Source organism: Heptranchias perlo, chromosome 16 (genome assembly GCF_035084215.1).
Source record: "Heptranchias perlo isolate sHepPer1 chromosome 16, sHepPer1.hap1, whole genome shotgun sequence".
NCBI lineage: Eukaryota > Metazoa > Chordata > Chondrichthyes > Hexanchiformes > Hexanchidae > Heptranchias > Heptranchias perlo.
This window is the reverse complement of record NC_090340.1, coordinates 991,712-1,013,951: the sequence shown is the minus strand read 5'-3', so window position 1 is coordinate 1,013,951 and position 22,240 is coordinate 991,712. Positions and strand designations below refer to the sequence as shown.

Below are 22,240 nucleotides of genomic sequence, written 5' to 3'. Positions count from 1 at the left end.
GCCAGGGTGGCATTTCCCTGGAGTATGAGTGTCCTGCCTGTCTCAGGCATCGGATTACCTAATCCATCACTGACAGTTCACTTGGTTCTGAATTTCCATCACTAGGCATGTCATCTTGGAGCTATATTGGCCTCCAAAAGACCTCACTTACCCCCTCCTCTCCTCAAATGTGTAGTCACCAAATTGACCCAAAGATAACTGACTCGCATGTGTTTGAGCCCTCACTAGGTACACGATAGGTACCCGGATCTCCTCACTACAACATCCCAAATGCCACCAGCAGAATGGTGAGCAGCAGCATAGAATTGAAAGCCAGAGAAGTTATGTTAAACTTGTATAGAACCTTGGTTCGACCACACTAGGAGTACTGTGAACTGTTCTGGTATTATTTTATAAAAAGGATATAAAGGCATTGGAGAGGGTGCAAAAAAGGTGATACCAGAACTGAGAGGGTATACTTACCAGGAAAGGCTGATTAGCCTGGGACTCTTTTCTCTAGAAAGGGAAGGCTGAGGGGTTACCTGATAGAGGTCTTTAAGATAATAAAAGGGTTTGATAGGGTAGACGTAGAGAAAAAGTTTCCATTTGTGGGGGAGTCCAAAACTAGAGGTTATAAATGTAAAATAGTCGCCAATGAATCCAATTGGGAATTTCAAGAGAAACTTCTTTCCCCAACTACTGGTCAGAATGTGGAACTCACCACCACAAGGAGTAGTTGAGGTGACTAGCATGGATGCATTGAAGGGGAAGCTGGATAAACACATGAGGGAGAAAGGAATAGACGGATGTGCTGATAGGGTTAGATGAAGAGGGGAAGGAGGAGGCTCGTCTGGAGTATAAATGCCGGCATGGGCCATTCGGCCTGTTTCTGTGCTGTAGTTTTGATGTAACTCCCCATAAAATGTGAGCCTACATTGCTAGCATCCTCCCACCCATTGTACAGACACACACTGAACGGTGGTTCCACCAGCTGGAGATGCAGAGCTTCAGTACTTGCCTTTAGCAAATAGATGGGTGCGTGTTCTCGTACACGACACCCAGCAATTACATTTGAGAAGCTGCTGGCTCTGTTTTGTCAGCAGCTGTATAAGGACACCTGCTTTCAGCGAGTTGGACTGAGCTCCGTAGGGCAGCTTGCAATGCACCAGCCAGCTTGACATTCCAGAGCTCCAAGTCCAGCACCATGGCCCAGGCTTTCCATCACCCACTATTTAATCCTAGCCCTGCTTGGTGGGGCTTTAGCAGAGACGTGCCTGTTGTGAGCTGACTCCCCAATATATATCCTGAGTATACATTGTATAATGTGGTTTTACCCCAGTTACGCAAAAGGCTTGCCGAAAACTTTCCAAAATGACCTTGCTTCGCTGAAGAACAGCCTTTAATTAATCATTTTAAATCGGAGCTCGAAAGATTTTTGCTAGTCGTGGGTATTAGGGAGATGGAGCCAAGGTGGGTGGGTGGAGTTAGGATACAGATCAGCCATGATCTCACTGAATGGCACAACAGGCTTGAGGGGTGAATGGCCTCCTCCTGTCCCTATGTTCCTTGACTTTGTGTTGCCGTACATATAGGTTTGAGCTGTAATTGTAATTCATATTTCAGATAAATTATACCTAAAAAATCAAATTGTGCTAAGGTGCCAACTGTTGAAGCTCAACACCAGCCCGGTGCCAACTGGGGAAATGTGAGGTTATTCACTTTAGTAGGAAAAATAGAAAAACAGAATATTTTTTAAATGGTGAGAAACTATTAAATGTTAGTGGTCAGAGAGATTTGGATGACCTTGAACAAGAAACATTGGGCTCGATATTAGCACCCGCTATCGGGTGCGTTCCTGGCGGGGGGGGCTCCGAAAATCGGGGAATCCCGGGGCGGGTCTGGAGCCCGGCTCCAACCCGCCCACTTCCGGGTTCCCCACAGACGCGCTGACATACGCACACAGCCCCCGCATGTGGGACTCCCGCCGGCAATTAAAGCCAGCGGGGTGCCACTTAAAAGTAATTATTCTGGTATTTCAGGTCGTTTACAGACCTGAGAAACGAGATATTTTACATGGGGTGGGATTTTACAAACAAATGGGACTGTTTCCCGTACTGGGGGAAACACTCCCAGTTCAAATGGACGTGTTGCAGCTATCAGCCTGTGGCAGCTGCAAAGGTCCATTTGACAGGTTGGGTGGGAGGGAGACCCTCACTCATTGCAGGAGGCCACTCTGACAAAGTTTGGCCTCCACCACCCTCCTCCTCACAATAGAATTCACCAACTTGCACACTTACCCTGGGGTCCAGAGACATGTACCTACCTTGCGGACCCCCTCAGATGTACATCTTCCGGATGGGGGCCGCCGTAGCTGCAGTCATGACCTCCTCGGAGGGCGAACAGCATCACCAGCCTCGCCGGCCCCGCCGTCCACCTCTGACACGTGGAGCTCCACAACACAGTGCTGTGACACATCCACCTGCACAGCAGGAGGGAGGGCAACCGCAGAGAGAGATGCGTCGCAGAGGGCACTACCCTCACCACAGGATCTACAGGCCGAGGCTCAGCTTCCTGGACCTCTCTGAGCAGCAGTGCACACGGAGGCTCAGAGTCACTCGACATGTAGTCGTGGACATCTGCAGCCTCCTTCATGCCGAGCTGCTCCCGGCTGGCCCGAGCACCATCTTCTTAGCTGTTGCTGTCAAAGTCACCACTGCCCTCAACAACTTCTCCTCCGCATCCTTCCAGGGTGCCACCGGGGACATCGCTGACGTCTCTCAGTCGTCTGCACAAAAGAGCCCTGCGAATACACCGACACTCACTCTGCAGTGACACAATGGGTGGCATCAGTTGTGGGTCTTCATTGTGATCCTCAGGAAAGGGCATTATTGCACAAACCAGACAAGATTCGCAAAGACGTGGCAGTGGTGGTACCAATATAATATGTGATGTGAGTTGCTCAGAAGTTCAATATAAGTAAAAACCATGACAAACCCTCAAACACCCTTGTGCATCCCCTTCATGCTCACGACACGTTTGCCTTACGCTGCCTACTGCACATATGTGATGCATGCCCTGTGGCTGCAGCACAGGTAGTGGCAGGTTGGGTGAGGCTGACCGTGAGAGAGATGCATGAGAGGGTGAGTATGAGATAGAGCCATGAGATTGTGTGAGGATTGGGTTGAGTGGTAGTGGCGGGATGAGTACTGGTGAGGTGAGTAAGTGTAGGTAAGATGAGGATGAGGTTTGAATGGGTATGAGGGGTGATGTGACAGAGTAGTGTTGGCAGTGCAGAAGGAGATGTGGGGTGGGGGCGGTGATGTGGTAGACGGAGTGTAGGGGAATGAGTAAGTGTACTCACTTTGGCTGATCTACTTAGGTCATTGCAGCGCCTCCTGCACTGTATGCAGGTGCGCGATATGTTGGTGGTGCTGGTGACCTCCTCTGCCACCTCGAGCCAGGCCTTCCTGGTGGCAGAGGCAGGCCGCATCCTCCCACCCGCCGGGGGGGGTGGGGGGCGGGGAAGATCTCTGTCCTCCCCCTCCTCCTCACCCCATCCAATGATACCTGGAGTGAGGCATCATTAAACCTGGGAGCAGCCTTCCCCCTGGGCTGCTCCATGCTGTAATTTTTCCTATTTGTTGCAGCATCAGTCAGTGGAGGACTGCCCCTTTAAATAGAGCTCCTCCAGCTGACAGACCTTACTGCACATGCGCAGTCTGCCCACCGCACAGATCAGCAGCGGGGAACCAGGAACAAGAGGTAAGTGGATCCAATCAGCCTGCGATTGCACACGGAGCAGACTGATTTCACCGGGCACGTTACCCACGCGCCCAATCACCCCCCCCACCGCCCTGGTAATATCGAGCCCATAGAGTTAGCATGCAGGTACAGCAAGCAATTAGGAAAGCAAATGGTATTTCGGCCTTTATTGCAAGGGGGTTGGAGTACAAGAGTAAAGAAGTCTTACTACAATTGTACAGGGCTTTAGTGAGACCTCACCTGGAGTACTGTGTACTGTTTTGGCCTCCTTGCCCAACATACTTGCCTTAGAGGTGGTGCAACAGAGGTTCACTAGATTGATTCTTGGAATGAGAGGATTGAGTAGAATGGGCCGATACTCTCTGAGTTGAGAAGAATGAGAGGTGATCTCATTGAAACATACGAGATTCTGAGGGGGCTTGACAGGGTCGATGCTGAGAGGTTGTTTCCCCTGGCTGGAGAGTCTAGAATTAGAATTAGTCTCAGGATAAGGGGTCGGCCATTTAAGACTAAGATGAGGAGGAATTTCTTCACTCAGAGGGTTGTGAATCTTTGGAATTCTCTACCCCAGAGGGCTGTGGATGATGAGTCATTGAGTATATTCAAGGCTGAGATCAATAGATTTTTGGACTCGAGGGGAATCAAGGGGTATGGGAATCAGGGGGAAAAGTGGAGTTGAGGCCAAAGATCAGCCATGATCTGATTGAATGGCGGAGCAGGCTCGAGGAGCGGGAAATAGCCTCCAGTGCTCGGCCAGTCTTTAAACTTACTTCTTTCTTGAGCTCAGTGCTGCGGTCAACCAGTGTATGTGGCCAAGAAGAACACTGCATTCTGGGCACTGGAGCACCAGGAAATGATATCACCCAGCTCTAATTATAATATTACAATGAAGCTCCTGCCTCTTTCAACTGGGTACTTCTTGTCGCTGATCAGAAATGTGCACAGTGTGCAAACTAGGTGGAACAAATCTTCACCAAATATTTCTTCTCCATAAACTGGTGCACACGGGGTGGGGCGGGGGGGTAACAGAAACGAAAATGGCCCCCATGAAATGGATTTTGAGGGTACAGGGAAATACTTTGGCTTGTATATATGTTTGATAAAGCAGTGTATTAATGGGTGGAATGTAATCGGAGATTCTGATGGTTGCTGTTATGGTTTATGATCCCTGATCGTATTGCACACTGCTAATATATGATGGCCATTGAATTTCAACTTAATCTCCCAACTGTTTCTTGATGAGTATAAGGCTGTTATTATATGTCAGCACTGTGAGGGGCACTGACAGCCCCCATACCTTGTTCTGAATGGTGACCTATCTGTGCTGATGACTGCAGCTGGTAGCAAAATCCAGCAAAAACTGAGTAACGCTGTTGTAAAATAACAATGCTTTATAAACAGTCGAATGACTGGGAGTCATTTCAGCTCAGTAATGTAATCTCGGGGTTAAAATGTCCGTTTATGAGCCACTAGAGCATTGCTTGAGTGCTTTATGATGTCATCTGAATCCATTGATTCAATCACTGCTTGAAATTGCTCCCAGGCAGTGTTACTGTGGATGTAAATTATAATGTAGCACAGCTGGAAGCCTTACATTTTATCAATGGGACAATGTTTGTTCCATACAAAGCCTGCCATAGTTAACCCCTTCTCTTCACCCTGTACTGGGCCTACCTGACATTTCAAGGTCATTCGTTATGTAAAGTGCTGCAAGAGAATACAATGACATGACAAGGTGTTGTATAAATTCAGTGATTGACCCTGGGATCTGTCCATGCATTTTCTATTAATTTACCTCTAAAAAATAGAATGAAAGAAGAGTGTGCTCGGAGATTTCCTACATGCGTATATATAAAGAAATGGTGAACCTAGTCTTTATTATTTTCTTTACTCACTCACTCAAAATAGTATTTTAGCCTCCTGCAGATAAATTGCAATCTTGATTTTTGAAGCAAAATTTGTTTCCATATTGTTAATGTTCAGTATCTGTTTTTAGTTGAACATTTTAAAGGAAGTGCATCAGGATGAATTGGGTCGGATATCAGAAGATCTGGAAGATGAACTGGGAGCTCGGTCCAGTATGGACAAGAAACTTGCAGAGCTGCGAGCTGAGGTACTAAACACCTGTCTCTGTCTGTGTGCGTGCCTCTCTGTATATTTGTGTGTGGGTTCCAGGCAACATAGGAACAGGAGGAGGCCATTCAGCCCCTTGAGCCTGTTCCGCCATTCAATTAGATCTTGGCTGATTTGTATCTCAACTCCGTTTTCCCGCCTTTACTCCATAATCCCTTGATACTCTTCACCGGAAACAAATCAGACGACCTCCGTCTGGAAAATTTCAATTGTTCCCCAGCATCCACAGCCTTTTTGGGGGAGAGAGTTCCAGATATCCACTAGCCTTTGTGTGAAAAAGTGCTTCCTGATTTCACTCCTGAACGGCCTAGCTCTAATTTTAAGATTGTGCCCCCTTGTTCTGGGTTCCCCTACTGGAGGAAATAGTTTCTCATTATCTACCCTATTGAATCCCTTTATCATTTTAAACACCCCAATTAGATCAGCTCGAAACTTTCTAAACTCAAGGCAATACAAGCAAAGTTTATGCAACGTGTCCTCATAATTTAACCCTTTAAGCCCTGGTACCATTCTGGTGAACATGTACCACACCATCAAGAGTTAAATGCTGATAATGGAACTTTATGGGATTAAGGGGAATGTGGTCACCTGGGAGGAACAGTCGGAGGGCAGAGAGCAAAGAATCACAAAAGAATAAAATTAAATATTAAAACCCATTTTGACTTAAATCTTCTCTTACTGAGAGTTCTGTTCACATGATCTGTGTATTTTGAGAGGGTCAATATGGCGACCAAGTTTGGAAGGAGTCAGTATCGCTGTAAGATACTGTGTGAAATAGGAGCTGTCACATTGTCAATAAACACTCCAGGACGGTTAGTGTAGGAGCTCGAACCTTTGTGAACATTTTTCGATAGGTAAGCCGTTCTTAGTCAAGGCGATAACTGAAATGTTTGTTCCGTATTTTAATAAACTTCAACTGAATTCTCTCACACAATCTGCGGATCTGATTCTCAATACTGCTCACACCCCACCGAGACTTTACAGCAAGGAAACTGTAGATCTCCAAAATAACGTTCTCACCCGTCAATCCAAATCAATACACATGTGGTTTTCTTGCATCAATTAAAAAGGATGGATAGTTATTACAAGATGGTTGTGGGTGAGATTCACATCTATGGGGTTTTCTGCAGACCAAAAGATTAGGTCCAGTTGTATCTGGTCCATTCGGTGGAACAACATCCAACAATTAGACTACCCTTACTTGAAATGGGAAATTTTAAAAGGAACACAGATAGATTGCAGCAGTTTAGCTTTGAGTTTGGGGTCAGCATTGGCTAAGTGGTAGCACTCTCACCTCTGACTCGGAAAGTTGTGGGTTCAAGACCCGCTCCAGAGACTTGAGCACAAAATCCAGTACTGAGGGAGCGTGCACTGTCGGGGGGCAGTGCTGAGGGAGCGCTGCACTGTCGGGGGGCAGTGCTGAGGGAGCGTGCACTGTCGGGGGGCAGTACTGAGGGAGCGCTGCACTGTCGGGGGGCAGTGCTGAGGGAGCGCTGCACTGTCGGGGGGCAGTACTGAGGGAGCGCTGCACTGTCGGGGGGCAGTACTGAGGGAGCGCTGCACTGTCGGGGAGCAGTGCTGAGGGAGCGCTGCACTGTCGGGGGGCAGTACTGAGGGAGCGCTGCACTGTCGGGGGGCAGTGCTGAGGGAGCGCTGCACTGTCGGGGGGCAGTGCTGAGGGAGCGCTGCACTGTCGGGGGGCAGTACTGAGGGAGCGCTGCACTGTCGGGGGGCAGTACTGAGGGAGCGTGCACTGTCGGGGGGCAGTACTGAGGGAGCGTGCACTGTCGGGGCGCAGTACTGAGGGAGCGTGCACTGTCGGGGGGCAGTACTGAGGGAGCGCTGCACTGTCGGGGGGCAGTACTGAGGGACCGCTGCACTGTCGGGGGGCAGTACTGAAGGAGCGCTGCACTGTCGGGGGGCAGTGCTGAGGGAGCGCTGCACTGTCAGGGAGCAGTGCTGAGGGAGCGCTGCACTGTCGGGGGGCAGTACTGAGGGACCGCTGCACTGTCGGGGGGGCAGTACTGAAGGAGCGCTGCACTGTCGGGGGGCAGTGCTGAGGGAGCGCTGCACTGTCGGGGGGCAGTGCTGAGGGAGTGCTGCACTGTCGGGGGGCAGTGCTGAGGGAGCGCTGCACTGTCGGGGGGGCAGTACTGAAGGAGCGCTGCACTGTCGGGGGGCAGTGCTGAGGGAGCGCTGCACTGTCAGGGAGCAGTGCTGAGGGAGCGCTGCACTGTCGGGGGGCAGTAGAGGGAGCGCTGCACTGTCGGGGGGCAGTACTGAGGGAGCGCTGCACTGTCGGGGAGCAGTGCTGAGGGAGCGTGCACTGTCGGGGAGCAATTCTGAGGGAGTGCGGCACTGTCAGAGTGGCAGCACTGAGGGAGCACTGCAATCCCTCTGGGGACTTGTGCTCAAGTCTCTGGAGTGGGTCTTGAACCCATAACTTTGAGTCAGAGGTGAGAGTGCTACCACTGGGCCAAGGCTGACACCAAACTCAAAGCAATCTTTCGGATGAGACGTGAAACTGAGGCTCCACCTGCCCTCTCAGGTGGATGTAAAAGATCACATGACAGAATTTTGAAGAAGAGCAGGGGAGTTTTTTTTTATTCGTTCATGGGATGTGGGCACCGCTGGCGAGGCCGGCATTTATTGCCCATCCCTAATTGCCCTTGAGAAGGTGGTGGTGAGCCGCCTTCTTGAGCCGCTACAGTCCGTGAGGTGAAGGTTCTCCCACAGTGCTGTTAGGAAGGGAGTTCCAGGATTTTGACCCAGTGACGATGAAGGAACGGCCGATATATTTCCAAGTTGGGATGGTGTGTGACTTGGAGGGGAACGTGCAGGTGGTGTTGTTCCCATGTGCCTGCTGCCCTTGTCCTTCTAGATGGTAGAGGTCGTGGGTTTGGGAGGTGCTGTCGAAGAAGCCTTGGCGAGTTGCTGCAGTGCATCCTGTGGATGATACACACTGCAGCCACTGTGCGCCGGTGGTGAAGGGAGTGAATGTTTAGGGTGGTGGATGGGGTGCCAATCAAGCAGGCTGCTTTATCTTGGATGGTGTCGAGCTTTTTGAGTGTTGTTGGAGCTGCACTCATCCAGGCAAGTGGAGAGTATTCCATCACACTCCTGATTTGTGCCTTGTAGATGGTGGAAAGGCTTTGGGGAGTCAGGAGGTGAGTCACTCGCCGCAGAATACCCAGCCTCTGACCAGCTCTCGTAGCCACAGTATTTATATGGCTGGTCCAGTTAAGTTTCTGGTCAATGGTGACCCCCAGGATGTTGATGGTGGGAGATTCGGCGATGGTAATGTCGTTGAATGTCAAGGGGAGGTGGTTAGACTCTCTCTCGTTGGAGATGGTCATTGCCTTGCACTTGTCTGGCGTGAATGTTACTTGCCACTTATGAGCCCAAGCCTGGATGTTGTCCAGGTCTTGCTGCATGCGGGCACAGACTGCTTCATTATTTGAGGGGTTGCGAATGGAACTGAATACTGTGCAATCATCAGCGAACATCCCCATTTCTGACCTTATGATGGAGGGAAGGTCATTGATGAAGCAGCTGAAGATGGTTGGGCCAAGGACACTGCCCTGAGGAACTCCTGCAACAATGTCCTGGGGCTGAGATGATTGGCCTCCAACAACCACTACCATCTTCTTTTGTGCTCGGTATGACTCCAGCCACTGGAGAGTTTTCCCCTGATTCCCATTGACTTCAATTTTACTAGGGCTCCTTGGTGCCACACTCGGTCAAATGCTGGCTTGATGTCAAGGGCAGTCACTCTCACCTCACCTCTGGAATTCAGCTCTTTTGTCCATGTTTGGACCAACGCTGTAATGAGGTCTGGAGCCGAGCCCAAACTGAGCATCGGTGAGCAGGTTATTGGTGAGTAAGTGCTGCTTGATAGCACTGTCGACGATACCTTCCATCACTTTGCTGATGACTGAGAGTAGACTGATGGGGCAGTAATTGGCCGGATTGGATTTGTCCTGCTTTTTGTGGACAGGACATACCTGGACAATTTTCCACATTGTCGGGTAGATGCCAGTGTTGTAGCTGTACTGGAAAAGCTTGGCTAGAGGTGCAGCTAGTTCTGGAGCACAAGTCTTCAGCGCTACAGCTGGGATGTTGTCGGGGCCCATAGCCTTTGCTGTATCCAATGCACTCAGCCGTTTCTTGATATCACGTGGAGTGAATCGAATTGGCTGAAGACTGGCTTCTGTGATGGTGGGGATATCGGGAGGAGGCCGAGATGGATCATCCACTCGGCACTTCTGGCTGAAGATGGTTGCAAACACTTCAGCCTTGTCTTTTGCACTCACGTGCTGGACTCCGCCATCATTGATGACGGGGATGTTTGCAGAGCCTCCTCCTCCTGTTAGTTGTTTAATTGTCCACCACCATTCACGACTGGATGTGGCAGGACTGCAGAGCTTTGATCTGATCCGTTGGTTGTGGAATCGCTTAGCTCTGTCTTTAGCATGTTGCTTCCGCTGTTTAGCACGCATGTAGTCCTGAGTTGTAGCTTCACCAGGTTGGCACCTCAATTTTAGGTACGCCTGGTGCTGCTCCTGGCATGCTCTTCTACACTCCTCATAGAACCAGGGTTGATCCCCTGGCTTGTTGGTAATGGTAGAGTGAGGAATATGTCGGGCCATGAGGTTACAGATTGTGCTGGAATACAATTCTGCTGCTGCTGATGGCCCACAGCGCCTCATGGATGCCCAGTTATGAGCTGTTAGATCTGTTCTGAATCTATCCCCTTTAGCACGGTGGTAATGCCACACAACACGTTGGATGGTGTCCTCAGTGCGAAGACAGGACTTCATCTCCACGAGGACTGTGCGGTGGTCACTCCTACCAATACTGTCATGGACAGATGCATTTGCGACAGGTAGATTGGTGAGGACGAGTTCAAGTAAGTTTTTCCCTCGTGTTGGTTCGCTCACCACCTGCCGCAGGCCCAGTCTGGCAGCTATGTCCTTCAGGACTCGGCCAGGTCGGTCAGTCGTGGTGCTACCGAGCCACTCTTGGTGATGGACATTGAAATCCCCCACCCAGAGTACATTTTGTGCCCTTGCTACCCTCAGTGCTTCCTCCAAGTGGTGCTCAACATGGAGGAGGACTGATTCATCAGCTGAGGGAGGGCGGTAGGTGGTAATCAGCAGGAGGTTTCCTTGCCCATGTTTGACCTGATGCCATGAGATTTCATGGGGTCCAGAGTCAATGTTGAGGACTCCCAGGGCCACTCCCTCCGGACTGTATATCACTGTACCGCCACCTCTGGTGGGTCTGTCCTGCCGGTGGGACAGGACATACCCAGGGATGGTGATGGAAGAGTCTGGGACGTTGGCTGAAAGGTATGATTCTGTGAGTATGGCTATGTCAGGCTGTTGCTTGACTAGTCTGTGGGACAGCTCTCCCAATTTTGGCACAAGTCCCCAGATGTTAGTAAGGAGGACCTTGCAGGGTCGACTGGGCTTGGTTTGCCTTTGTCGTGTCCGGTGCCTAGTGGTCCGATGCCGGGTGGTCCGTCCGGTTTTATTCTTATTATGACTTTTCGTAGCGAGATTTTACAACTGAGTGGCTTGCTCGGCCATTTCAGAGGGCAATTAAGAATCAACCACATTGCTGTGGGTCTGGAGTCACATTTCGGCCAGACCGGGTAAGGACGGCAGATTTCCTTCCCTAAAGGACATTAGTGAACCAGATGGGTTTTTACGACAATCCGGTAGTTTCATGGCTGCCATTACTGATACTGGTACTAGTACTGATACTAGTCGTAGTTCTCCCCTGTATCCTTGCCAATATTTATTCCTCAACCAACACCTGAAGACAGATTACCTGGTTGTTATCACATTAATGTTTGTGGGACCTTGTTGTGTGCAGATTGATTTAGCGTTTCCTACATTACAACAGTGACTACACTTCAAAAAGTTCTTCGTTGGCTGTAAAACGCTTTGAGATTGTCCTGAGGCGCTGTATAAATGTAAGTTCTTTCCTCTTTAGTTCAGCACAGCCTGTAACATTCAAAGAGCAGAATTGTACTCCCTACCTCTCCATCTCAGCACACAGTCCTTTCTATTAAGAGGTTTTGATTTTGGAATCTAATTTGTGAGTGCCTTTTTTCTAAGTGTAAGGTGTTCAGGGACGAGTTGAAAACTTTTGTTTCTTGCTTAAGCTGATGTGGAGGTGAATTGAAATTGAATTAAGTAGTGTGGTACATGGCAGGTCAGTCTGAAATATATTCCTTTTCTCAGTCTGCCATGATGGGTGAGTGTGAGTTCTTGTGGATGTGAATTCGATGAACCTTTGGGAGAAGATGAAAAAAATGGTTTGCTTTACAGGTCAGCCAAGAAGCAGTCCTTTGTCAATTCCATCTGACAGAACAGTATAATAGTCAGGAGATGAGAGGTGTTGTGATAAAATCTGACCAGATTACAGAAAAATGTTGGTGCTTTTAAATGTGATATTCATAAGTATGGTTTATACAAACTGAGATTCTTCAATTTTATATACTGATTCTATTATTCTTTACACTGCACATCAAATAATTGGTTTAATATCATCAATATTAGGGATGGGCAATAAATGCTGGCCTTGCCAGTGACGCCCACATCCCATGAACGCATAAAAAAACTAAATGAATTGGTGGCATTGTAAGCAGTGGAGATGAAAACATAAAATTACAAAGCGATATTGATAGATTAGGTGAATGGGCAAAACTGTGGCAAATGGAATTCAATGTAGACAAATGTGAGGTCATCCACTTTGGATCAAAAAAGGATAGAACAGGGTACTTTCTAAATGGTAAAAAGTTAAAAACAGTGGATGTCCAAAGGAACTTAGGGGTTCAGGTACAGAGATCATTGAAGTGTCATGAACAGGTGCAGAAAATAATCAATAAGGCTAATGGAATGCTGGCCTTTATATCGAGAGGACTGGAGTACAAGGGGGCAGAAGTTATGCTGCAGCTATACAAAACCCTGGTTAGACTGCACCTGGAGTACTGTGAGCAGTTCTGGGCACCGCACCTTTGGAAGGACATATTGGCCTTGGAGGGAGTGCAGCGTAGGTTTACTAGAATGATACCCGGACTTCAAGGGTTAAGTTACGAGGAGAGATTACACAAATTGGGGTTGTATTCTCTGGAGTTTCGAAGGTTAAGGGGTGATCTGATCGAAGTTTATAAGATATTAAGGGGAACAGATAGGGTGGATAGAGAGAAACTATTTCCACTGGTTGGGGATTCTAGGAGTAGGGGGCACAGTCTAAAAATTAGAGCCAGTGAGATTCGAAAACATTTCAATGTAGAAGTTTGGAACTCTCTTCTGCAAACGGCAATTGATACTAGCTCAATTGCTAAATTTAAATGTGAGATGGATAGCTTTTTGGCAACCAAAGGTATTAAGGGATATGGGCCAAAGGCAGGTATATGGAGTTAGATCACAGATCAGCCATGATCTTATCAAATGGCGGAGCAGGCACGAGGGGCTGAATGGCCGACTCCTGTTCCTATGTTCCTAATGGTCTATGTTGTGCTGTTGACATCAGTACGTTCAGTGATTGGCTGATTTCTTGTTTGGCATTAGAAGCACCAGTGATAGAAGAAGTGAAACCACCAGCTATATTCTTGTGATGGGAAGGCTTCATCGAATAGGATGCTGATCGTCAGAAATGGCTGCTGTTAGATGTCTTCATATTTTCAGCTGAAATATAAGGAGCAGCTCATTATCATGACTGAGTGATTTTGGCCCTAAAGTTCCAGCATTGGATGGTGGCGATCATTGCAGGCTCAGCACAAGTCCCTCTGTTTGCTATTTCAGCAGAAGGGCTAACCCATTTAAAGTAAACGGTTTAATGTCCGAAAAATAGGAATCTGGGCCTAACATGTTAAGTGTTCACCGCTACTACACAATGGGATTATTTCAGGCCAGTAGTTCTAGAGAAGTCTATTTCAGGCTAGTTTTTCACTGGCCTGTTTCTGCAGTCATGGTAATTTCCAACACTTCAGTGGTGTTGACTGTTCTCTGAAGTCCGTTAGGGGCCAGGCTCTTCCCCTTTGACCCTGCGGGTCAGTGAGCTGAATCTAACACTGAGTACACGCGATCTGTGTGGGACTTGCTGCTAAAAACAAACATCAACAGTCAACATAAACAGTGCTGAAATGTATTGGACACTGCAACCAGGAAGGCACTTTGGATCACAATCCAGTGGTGGCAGAAAACTCAATTCACTGTAAGAGATGAGTGCTGTGAAACAAACTAGATAAAAGCAGGGAAGTCATGCTCCAACTGTACAGGGTGCTGGTGAGACCACACCTGGAGTACTGCATACAGTTCTGGTGCCCTTATTTAAGGAAGGACATACTTGGATTGGAGGCAGTTCAAAGAAGGTTCACTAGGTTGATCCCGGGTATGGAAGGGTTGTCTTATGAGGAAAGATTGAACAGGTTGGGTCTAAACTCATTAGAGTTTAGAAGAATGAGAGGAGATCTTATTGAAACATGCAAGATTCTGAGGGGACTCGATACGGTAGATACTGAGAGGATGTTAACCCTCACGGGGGAATCTAAAACCAGGGGGCATAGTCTCAGAATAAGGGGTCGCCCGTTTAAGATGGAAATGAGGAGGAATTTCTTCTCCCAGAGGGTCGTGAATCTTTGGAATTCTTTACCCCAAAAAGCTGTGGAGACTGAGTCATTGAATACATTCAAGGCTGAGTTAGACACATTTTTGATCAGTGAGGGCGTCAAAGGATACGGGGAAAGGGCGGGAAAGTGGAGTTGAGGTAAAAATCAGATCAGCCATGATCTCATTAAATGGCGGAGCAGGCTCGAGGGGCCGAATGGCCTACTCCCGCTCCTACCTCTTATGGTCTTATATACATGGGGGTCCATTTTCAGCAGTAAACTGGCATAGTACTTCACCCACCTGCTACACAACCCACTTGGGTTTCATTTCACATCATCTGCATTAATCCGGGAGACAGCTCTCTGCTCTTTTCTACATGTTTTTATTCCTCCAGAACTAACATTCTGTGGTAATTTTACACCCGAATGGTTTCAACAGGCGTAACACCGGCCCACATAAAGTGTACTATTCATGGGCAGCTCATTATGCATAGCTTCAGGTGCAGATTTGGACCTGTTCAGGGAGCACACTTGGGACAAGAGTGGAAAATTGTAATCGGTGAAGTTTAAAGGGATGCAAGCAAATTAAAGGGACGTGGCAAGGTCCTTCTAGCCTGAGGCGAGGCTCAGAAGGATTTGAACCCGTTGCCGGCCTTTGCCCAGGCTGCAGCAGGAGTACGCTAGGAAGTGAAAGAAAGACAAGATGGGAGGCGTAAGCCTGCAGGCTGGTGAGGCCGTAACCCTGCACCTAACCCCCGCTGCTCAACTACAGGAGGCACTGCATGATTCGAAGGCCCTCTTTGCCAGCGTTGCAGCGTGTATGGAAGTGGGTGCAGTCAGGCTCAAAGTTGGAGTACTGTCACTGGCTGTGCCAGCCATGTGCTGCACCGTAGCTGCAGGTGACACAGCTCAGTGTCTAAACGCTACATTTGCTGCCAGGCAGGTGTGATAATGCCCGCACATATGTTTGATTAAATCTTGAATACAGAGATCAGGCCAAGCTGAGTGTGGGCCACCCTGGCATCCTTTCTTTCATGTCGTGCCACTGAAAGCATGACATATTGTGACTGTGTGCTTCCAGGAGGCATCTCATTAGTAGAAAGAAAGACATGCATTTCTACAGCACCTTTCACGATCTCAGGACGTCCCAAAGCACTTTACAGCCAATGAGGTACTTTTGAAGTGTAGTCACTGTTGTAATGTAGGAAATGCAGCAGCCATTTTGTGCACAGCAAGATCCCACAAACAGCAATGAGATAATCACCAGATAATCTGTTGGTTGAGGGATAAATATTGGCCAGAACACCGGGGGATCTCCTCTGCCCTTCAAATATTGCCATGGGATCTTATACATCCACCTGAGAGGGCAGATGGGGCTTCGGTTTAACATTTCCTCCGAAAGACGGCACCTCCGACAGTGCAGCACCCTCTCGGTACTGCATTGGAGAGTCAGCCTAGATTATGGGCTTACATCTCTGGAGTGGGTCTTGAACCCACGACCTTCTGACTCAAAGGCGAGAGTGCTACCCACTGAGCCACGGCTAACACCTGTCTTATTTGTACGTCTGCTGGACCAGCTTCCATTGGCAATAGGAGCCTCTGCATGCACTAATCGTGTGCTGAATCGAGGTACTGAGCCTATGGTACGACCAGACCATCGTGCATTACTGCTGCCTCCTCTCCTCTTCCAAAAGCTGAGGTTGCGGGGGGATTACCATTGGTGGCAGTAATGAAGCTGTAAGAGCAATGAAAGGCAACCCAGCAATTGGCACAAAAAGTTCTCCAGAAAACACAAGAGAATGAGATGGAACGGCCCACAAACAGATGTGAAAATGCAGAATCAATTTACATCCTGTGCCCTTTAAATACTCACAGCTGATTCCCTGAATTCCCCTTCTTCAGGAGCAGAAACATTGCTCAGCAGCCTACACGCGCCAGTACGAGAAATCGCGTGCAGGACGTTCATTGCCTTATTTAAATATTTTAATGAGGTTCCTGCCTGTTTCAGGCGAGTGCTTCTTGTTCCCGTTTCCCCAATTCACCGATGTTGGACACTGCGGTTAACCAGTGTTACTGATCTCCATCCAGTCATTCCATGGGTATCACCCGATGTTGGACACTGCGGTTAACCAGTGTTACTGATCTCCATCCAGTCAGTCCATGGGTATCACCCGATGTTGGACACTGCGGTTAACCAGTGTTACTGATCTCCACCCAGTCAGTCCATGGGTATCACCCGATGTTAGACACTGCGGTTAACCAGTGTTACTGATCTCCATCCAGTCATTCCATGGGTATCACCCGATGTTGACACTGCGTTAACCAGTGTTACTGATCTCCATCCAGTCAGTCCATGGGTATCACCCGATGTTAGACACTGCGGTTAACCAGTGTTACTGATCTCCACCCAGTCAGTCCATGAGTATCACCTGATGTTGGACACTGCGGTTAACCAGTTTACTGATCTCACCCAGTCAGTCCATGAGTATCACCTGATGTTGGACACTGCGGTTAACCAGTGTTACTGATCTCCATCCAGTCAGTCCATGGGTATCACCCGATGTTGGACACTGCGGTTAACCAGTGTTACTGATCTCCATCCAGTCAGTCCATGGGTATCACCCGATGTTAGACACTGCGGTTAACCAGTGTTACTGATCTCCATCCAGTCAGTCCATGGGTATCACCCGATGTTGGACACTGCGGTTAACCAGTGTTACTGATCTCCATCCAGTCAGTCCATGGGTATCACCCGATGTTGGACACTGCGGTTAACCAGTGTTACTGATCTCCATCCAGTCAGTCCATGAGTATCACCTGATGTTAGACACTGCGGTTAACCAGTGTTACTGATCTCCATCCAGTCAGTCCATGGGTATCACCCGATGTTGGACACTGCGGTTAACCAGTGTTACTGATCTCCATCCAGTCAGTCCATGGGTATCACCCGATGTTGGACACTGCGGTTAACCAGTGTTACTGATCTCCATCCAGTCAGTCCATGAGTATCACCTGATGTTAGACACTGCGGTTAACCAGTGTTACTGATCTCCACCCAGTCAGTCCATGAGTATCACCCGATGTTGGACACTGCGGTTAACCAGTGTTACTGATCTCCATCCAGTCAGTCCATGGGTATCACCCGATGTTGGACACTGCGGTTAACCAGTGTTACTGATCTCCATCCAGTCAGTCCATGGGTATCACCCGATGTTGGACACTGCGGTTAACCAGTGTTACTGATCTCCATCCAGTCAGTCCATGGGTATCACCCGATGTTAGACACTGCGGTTAACCAGTGTTACTGATCTCCATCCAGTCAGTCCATGGGTATCACCCGATGTTAGACACTGCGGTTAACCAGTGTTACTGATCTCCATCCAGTCAGTCCATGGGTATCACCCGATGTTAGACACTGCGGTTAACCAGTGTTACTGATCTCCATCAGTCAGTCCATGGGTATCACCCGATGTTGGACACTGCGGTTAACCAGTGTTACTGATCTCCACCCAGTCATTCCATGGGTATCACCTGATGTTGGACACTGCGGTTAACTGGCCTGCTAAGTGCGACTTTGCTTTCTGTGCACAGATGGAACGACTCCAGGCAGAGAATACAGCTGAGTGGGGCAAGAGGGAGCGGCTGGAGACTGAGAAGTTGAACCTTGAAAGAGAGAACAAAAAGCAGAGGGCACAGATTGAGGACCTGGAGGAAGTGTTGGCCAGAAAGAGGAAGCAGGCTGCGAGTGCCCTGGACACCGACCTGAAGACCATTCAGACTGAGCTTTTCGAGAAGAATAAGGTAATGGAATGGTGCTTTTATTGAATTCTGACTGTAGTTGTGGCCTTCACAAGGAAACCCTATGCTATATTTATTACCAGAGCTGTGTGTCAGTCCCTGCAATAACATTGCTTATCAATCCTGACCCAGAATATTTGATATCTCTCAGCTTTGGCACTAGTTGATGAACATTTCTTCAACTGCTCTCCAGTAACTGGTGATATTGTAGAGAAAGGTTTTTGAGACAATGAGATCATTAAAATGGGAAAGGTAAAGTACACCAGACTGTACTAAGAATACAGGAAAAGGAAGGGGGAAGCTCTGGGAGACGTATAAGAATTTATGAAATACATTTGAGATAGAAAAAGGGGGCCAAGGGATGAGAGAGTAGCAAAAGATATTATACCAATAGTAGAACAGTTCAAAGGCAAGTAGAGAGCAAGTGTGAGCTCAAAATGATAAAAGTAATGCTGAAACTGTGGGTAAAATGGTTCAAATATGAAATGGATATTGTCTTGCAGCATTCACTGACTTGGTGTCTTGCAGCATTTGAAGTCAGTATAATGTGTAGAGTTTGTGTCTTGCAGCATTTGAAGTCAGTATAATGTGTAGAGTTTGTGTCTTGCAGCATTTGAAGTCAGTATAATGCGTGGAGTTTGTGTCTTGCAGCATTTGAAGTCAGTATAATGTGTAGAGTTTGTGTCTTGCAGCATTTGAAGTCAGTATAATGTGTGGACTTGGTAAGTCCTACACATTTTCCCATATCCTTAAGTCAGCCTGGTGTGTCCATTTCTACACCAAGTAATGGCACTGTGGGATCAGACGTGTACTTGGCAGTTCCATATTTTATAAGGCTTTGAGCTCAACTGTGGTATCTCCAAAGGAATTTATGGGGTATTTTTTCTCAATTTCCCTGTTCTGCCTCATCTACCACTTCTGAGCTCTCCCTCCAACCCTACTTGCTTGCCCCTCGTACACCTCAGTGATTGTCTGCTGGCTCCTGCTATCACACAAGGCAGGGATGCTGCTGGGAGCTGAGGCCTGAAATGATGCCTTTTAAGCTTATTTACGTGGATCCTTTTATCACTGATGCACACACTGAAGAGCAACTTTCCACCAGCTAGTAATACATTTAAAAAGTTTAAGTCTCCGACAATACTGTCTTCAGTGGCATTACCCAGTCTGTTCTGGATATGTATATAGCCTAATAAATAGTGTAAACTTCTGAATTTCAAAATGCAGATGCTTTCCATTGAGTACACCCAATGGATCTAGTCCAGTGTTCACACAGGGCAGTGAGTATATGGAATAGACTGTCGAGGAGGCAGTGGAGATGGATAGTCTCAGTAAATTCAGTAAGAAACTAGATGGCTGTTTGGCAGGGAAAGCAAAGCAGATAAAGGGATATGAGAGAGAGAGTGGTGTCTGGGAGAGGGGAGTAGGCCATGCAGCCCCTCGAGCCTGTTCCACCATTCAATAAAATCATGGTTGATTTTCTACCTCAGCTCCACTTTCCCACCTGATCCTCATATCCCTCGATTCCCCAAGAGTCCAAAAATCTATCGATCTCAGCCTTGAATACAGCACAGAGCGGTGTGGGGGGCGGTGAGAGTAGGGAGTCCGCCGGGGATGGGGGGGGTGGGGGGGAGGGAGGAGAGAGAGAGAGAGAGAGAGAGTCCGGGGGAGGGGGAGAGAGAGAGAGTCCGGGGAGGGGGGAGAGAGAGAGAGAGTCCGGGGGAGGGGGAGAGAGAGAGAGAGTCCGGGGGAGGGGGAGAAGAGAGAGAGAGTCCGGGGGAGGGGGAGAGAGAGAGAGTCCGGGGGGAGGGGGAGAGAGAGAGAGTCCGGGGGGGAGGGGGAGAGAGAGAGTCCGGGGGAGGGGGAGAGAGAGAGAGTCCGGGGGGGAGGGGGGAGAGAGAGAGAGTCCGGGGGGGAGGGGGAGAGAGAGAGAGTCCGGGGGGGAGGGGGAGAGAGAGAGAGTCCGGGGGGGAGGGGGGGAGAGAGAGAGTCCGGGGGGGGAGGGGGGGGAGAGAGAGAGTCCGGGGGGGAGGGGGGGGAGAGAGAGAGTCCGGGGGGGAGGGGGGAGAGAGAGAGTCCGGGGGGGAGGGGGAGAGAGAGAGAGTCCGGGGGGGAGGGGGAGAGAGAGAGAGTCCGGGGGGGAGGGGGGAGAGAGAGAGTCGGGGGGGGGGAGAGAGAGAGAGTCCGGGGGGAGGGGGAGAGAGAGAGAGTCCGGGGGGGAGGGGGGAGAGAGAGAGAGAGAGAGAGAGAGTCCGGGGGGGAGGGGAGAGAGAGAGAGAGAAGAGAGAGAGAGAGTCCGGGGGGAGGGGGAGAGTGAGAGTCCGGAGGGGTGGGAGAGAGAGAGAGAGAGAGAGAGAGAGGGTCTGGGGGGACGGGGAGAGAGAGGGAGTCCAGGGGGGGAGGGGGAGAGAGAGAGTCCGGGGGGGAGAGAGAGAGAGAGTCCGGGGGGGAGGGGGAGAGAGACAGTCTGGGGGGGTGGGAGAGAGAGAGTCCGGGGGGGAGGGGGAGAGAGAGAGTCCGGGGGGGAGGGGGAGAGAGAGAGTCCGGGGGGGAGGGGGGAGAGAGAGAGTCTGGGGGGTGGGAGAGAGAGAGTCCGGGGGGAGGGGGAGAGAGAGAGTCTGGGGGGGGAGGGGGAGAGAGAGAGTCTGGGGGTGGAGGGGGAGAGAGAGAGTCTGGGGGGGGAGGGGGGAGAGAGAGAGTCCGGGGGGGGGTGGGTGGAGAGAGAGAGTCGGGGGGGGGGTGGGTGGAGAGAGAGAGAGAGTCCGGGGGGGGGGGCGGAGGGTGAGAGTCGGGGGGGGTGGGTGGAGAGAGAGAGAGAGTCCGGGGGGGAGGGGGAGAGAGAGAGTCCGGGGGGAGGGGGAGAGAGAGAGTCCGGGGGGGAGGGGAGAGAGAGAGTCCGGGGGGGAGGGGGAGAGAGAGAGTCCGGGGGGGAGGGGGAGAGAGAGAGTCCGGGGGGGAGGGGGAGAGAGAGAGTCCGGGGGGAGGGGGATAGAGAGAGTCCGGGGGGGAGGGGGAGAGAGAGAGTCCGGGGGGGAGGGGGAGAGAGAGAGTCCGGGGGGGGGAGAGTCGGGGGGGAGGGGAGAGAGAGAGTCCGGGGGGGAGGGGGAGAGAGAGAGTCCGGGGGGGGGAGGGGGAGAGAGAGAGAGTCCGGGGGGGGGAGGGGAGAGAGAGAGAGTCCGGGGGTGGGGGGGGGGGGGAGAGAGAGAGAGTCCGGGGGGGGGAGGGGGGAGAGAGAGAGTCCGGGGGGGGGGGGGGGGAAGAGAGAGAGTCCGGGGGGGAGGGGGAGAGAGAGAGTCCGGGGGGGGGAGGGGGAGAGAGAGTCCGGAGGGGTGGGAGAGAGAGAGAGTCGGGGGGGGGGGGGGGGGTGGAGAGAGAGAGAGTCCGGGGGGGGGGGGGGGGAGGGGGGGGAGAGAGAGAGAGAGAGAGAGAGAGAGAGAAGAGAGAGAGAAGAGAGAGGGGGGGGGAGAGGGGGAGAGAGAGAGAGAAGAGAGAGAGAAGAGAGAGAGAAGAGAGAGAGAAGAGAGAGGGGGGGGGAAGAGAGAGAGAGAGAGGGGGGGGGAAGAGAGAGAAGAGAGAGAGAAGAGAGAAGAGAGAGAGAAGAGAGAGGGGGGGGGAAGAGAGAGAAGAGAGAGGGGGGGGGAAGAGAGAGAAGAGAGAGAGAGAGAGGAAAGAGAGAGAGAGGAAAGAGAGAGAGAGAGAAGAGAGAGAGAGAAGAGAGAGAGAAGAGAGAGAGGGGGGGAAGAGAGAGAAGAGAGAGAGAGAGAGAGAGAGAGAAGAGAGAGGAGGTGGGGAAGAGAGAGGAAGAGAGAGAGAGAGAGAGAGAGAAGAGAGGAAAGAGAGAGAGAGGAAAGAGAGAGAGAGGAAAGAGAGAGAGAGGAAAGAGAGAGAGAGAGAAGAGAGAGAGAAGAGAGAGAGAAGAGAGAGAGAAGGAGAGAGGGGGGGGGAAGA

At 50.2% G+C, this 22,240-nt stretch overlaps 1 protein-coding gene across 1 annotated transcript in view; it reads left to right on the top strand.

The window, feature by feature from the left end:
• Window positions 1-22,240, top strand: part of ccdc102a (coiled-coil domain containing 102A) — a 347,394-nt gene that overhangs the window by 122,450 nt on the left and 202,704 nt on the right. The window contains exons 5-6 of the mRNA XM_067997599.1: window positions 5,738-5,854; window positions 18,089-18,298. Of these exons, the coding sequence (XP_067853700.1) occupies window positions 5,738-5,854; window positions 18,089-18,298 (327 nt within the window). The remainder of the gene's footprint in view (window positions 1-5,737; window positions 5,855-18,088; window positions 18,299-22,240) is intronic.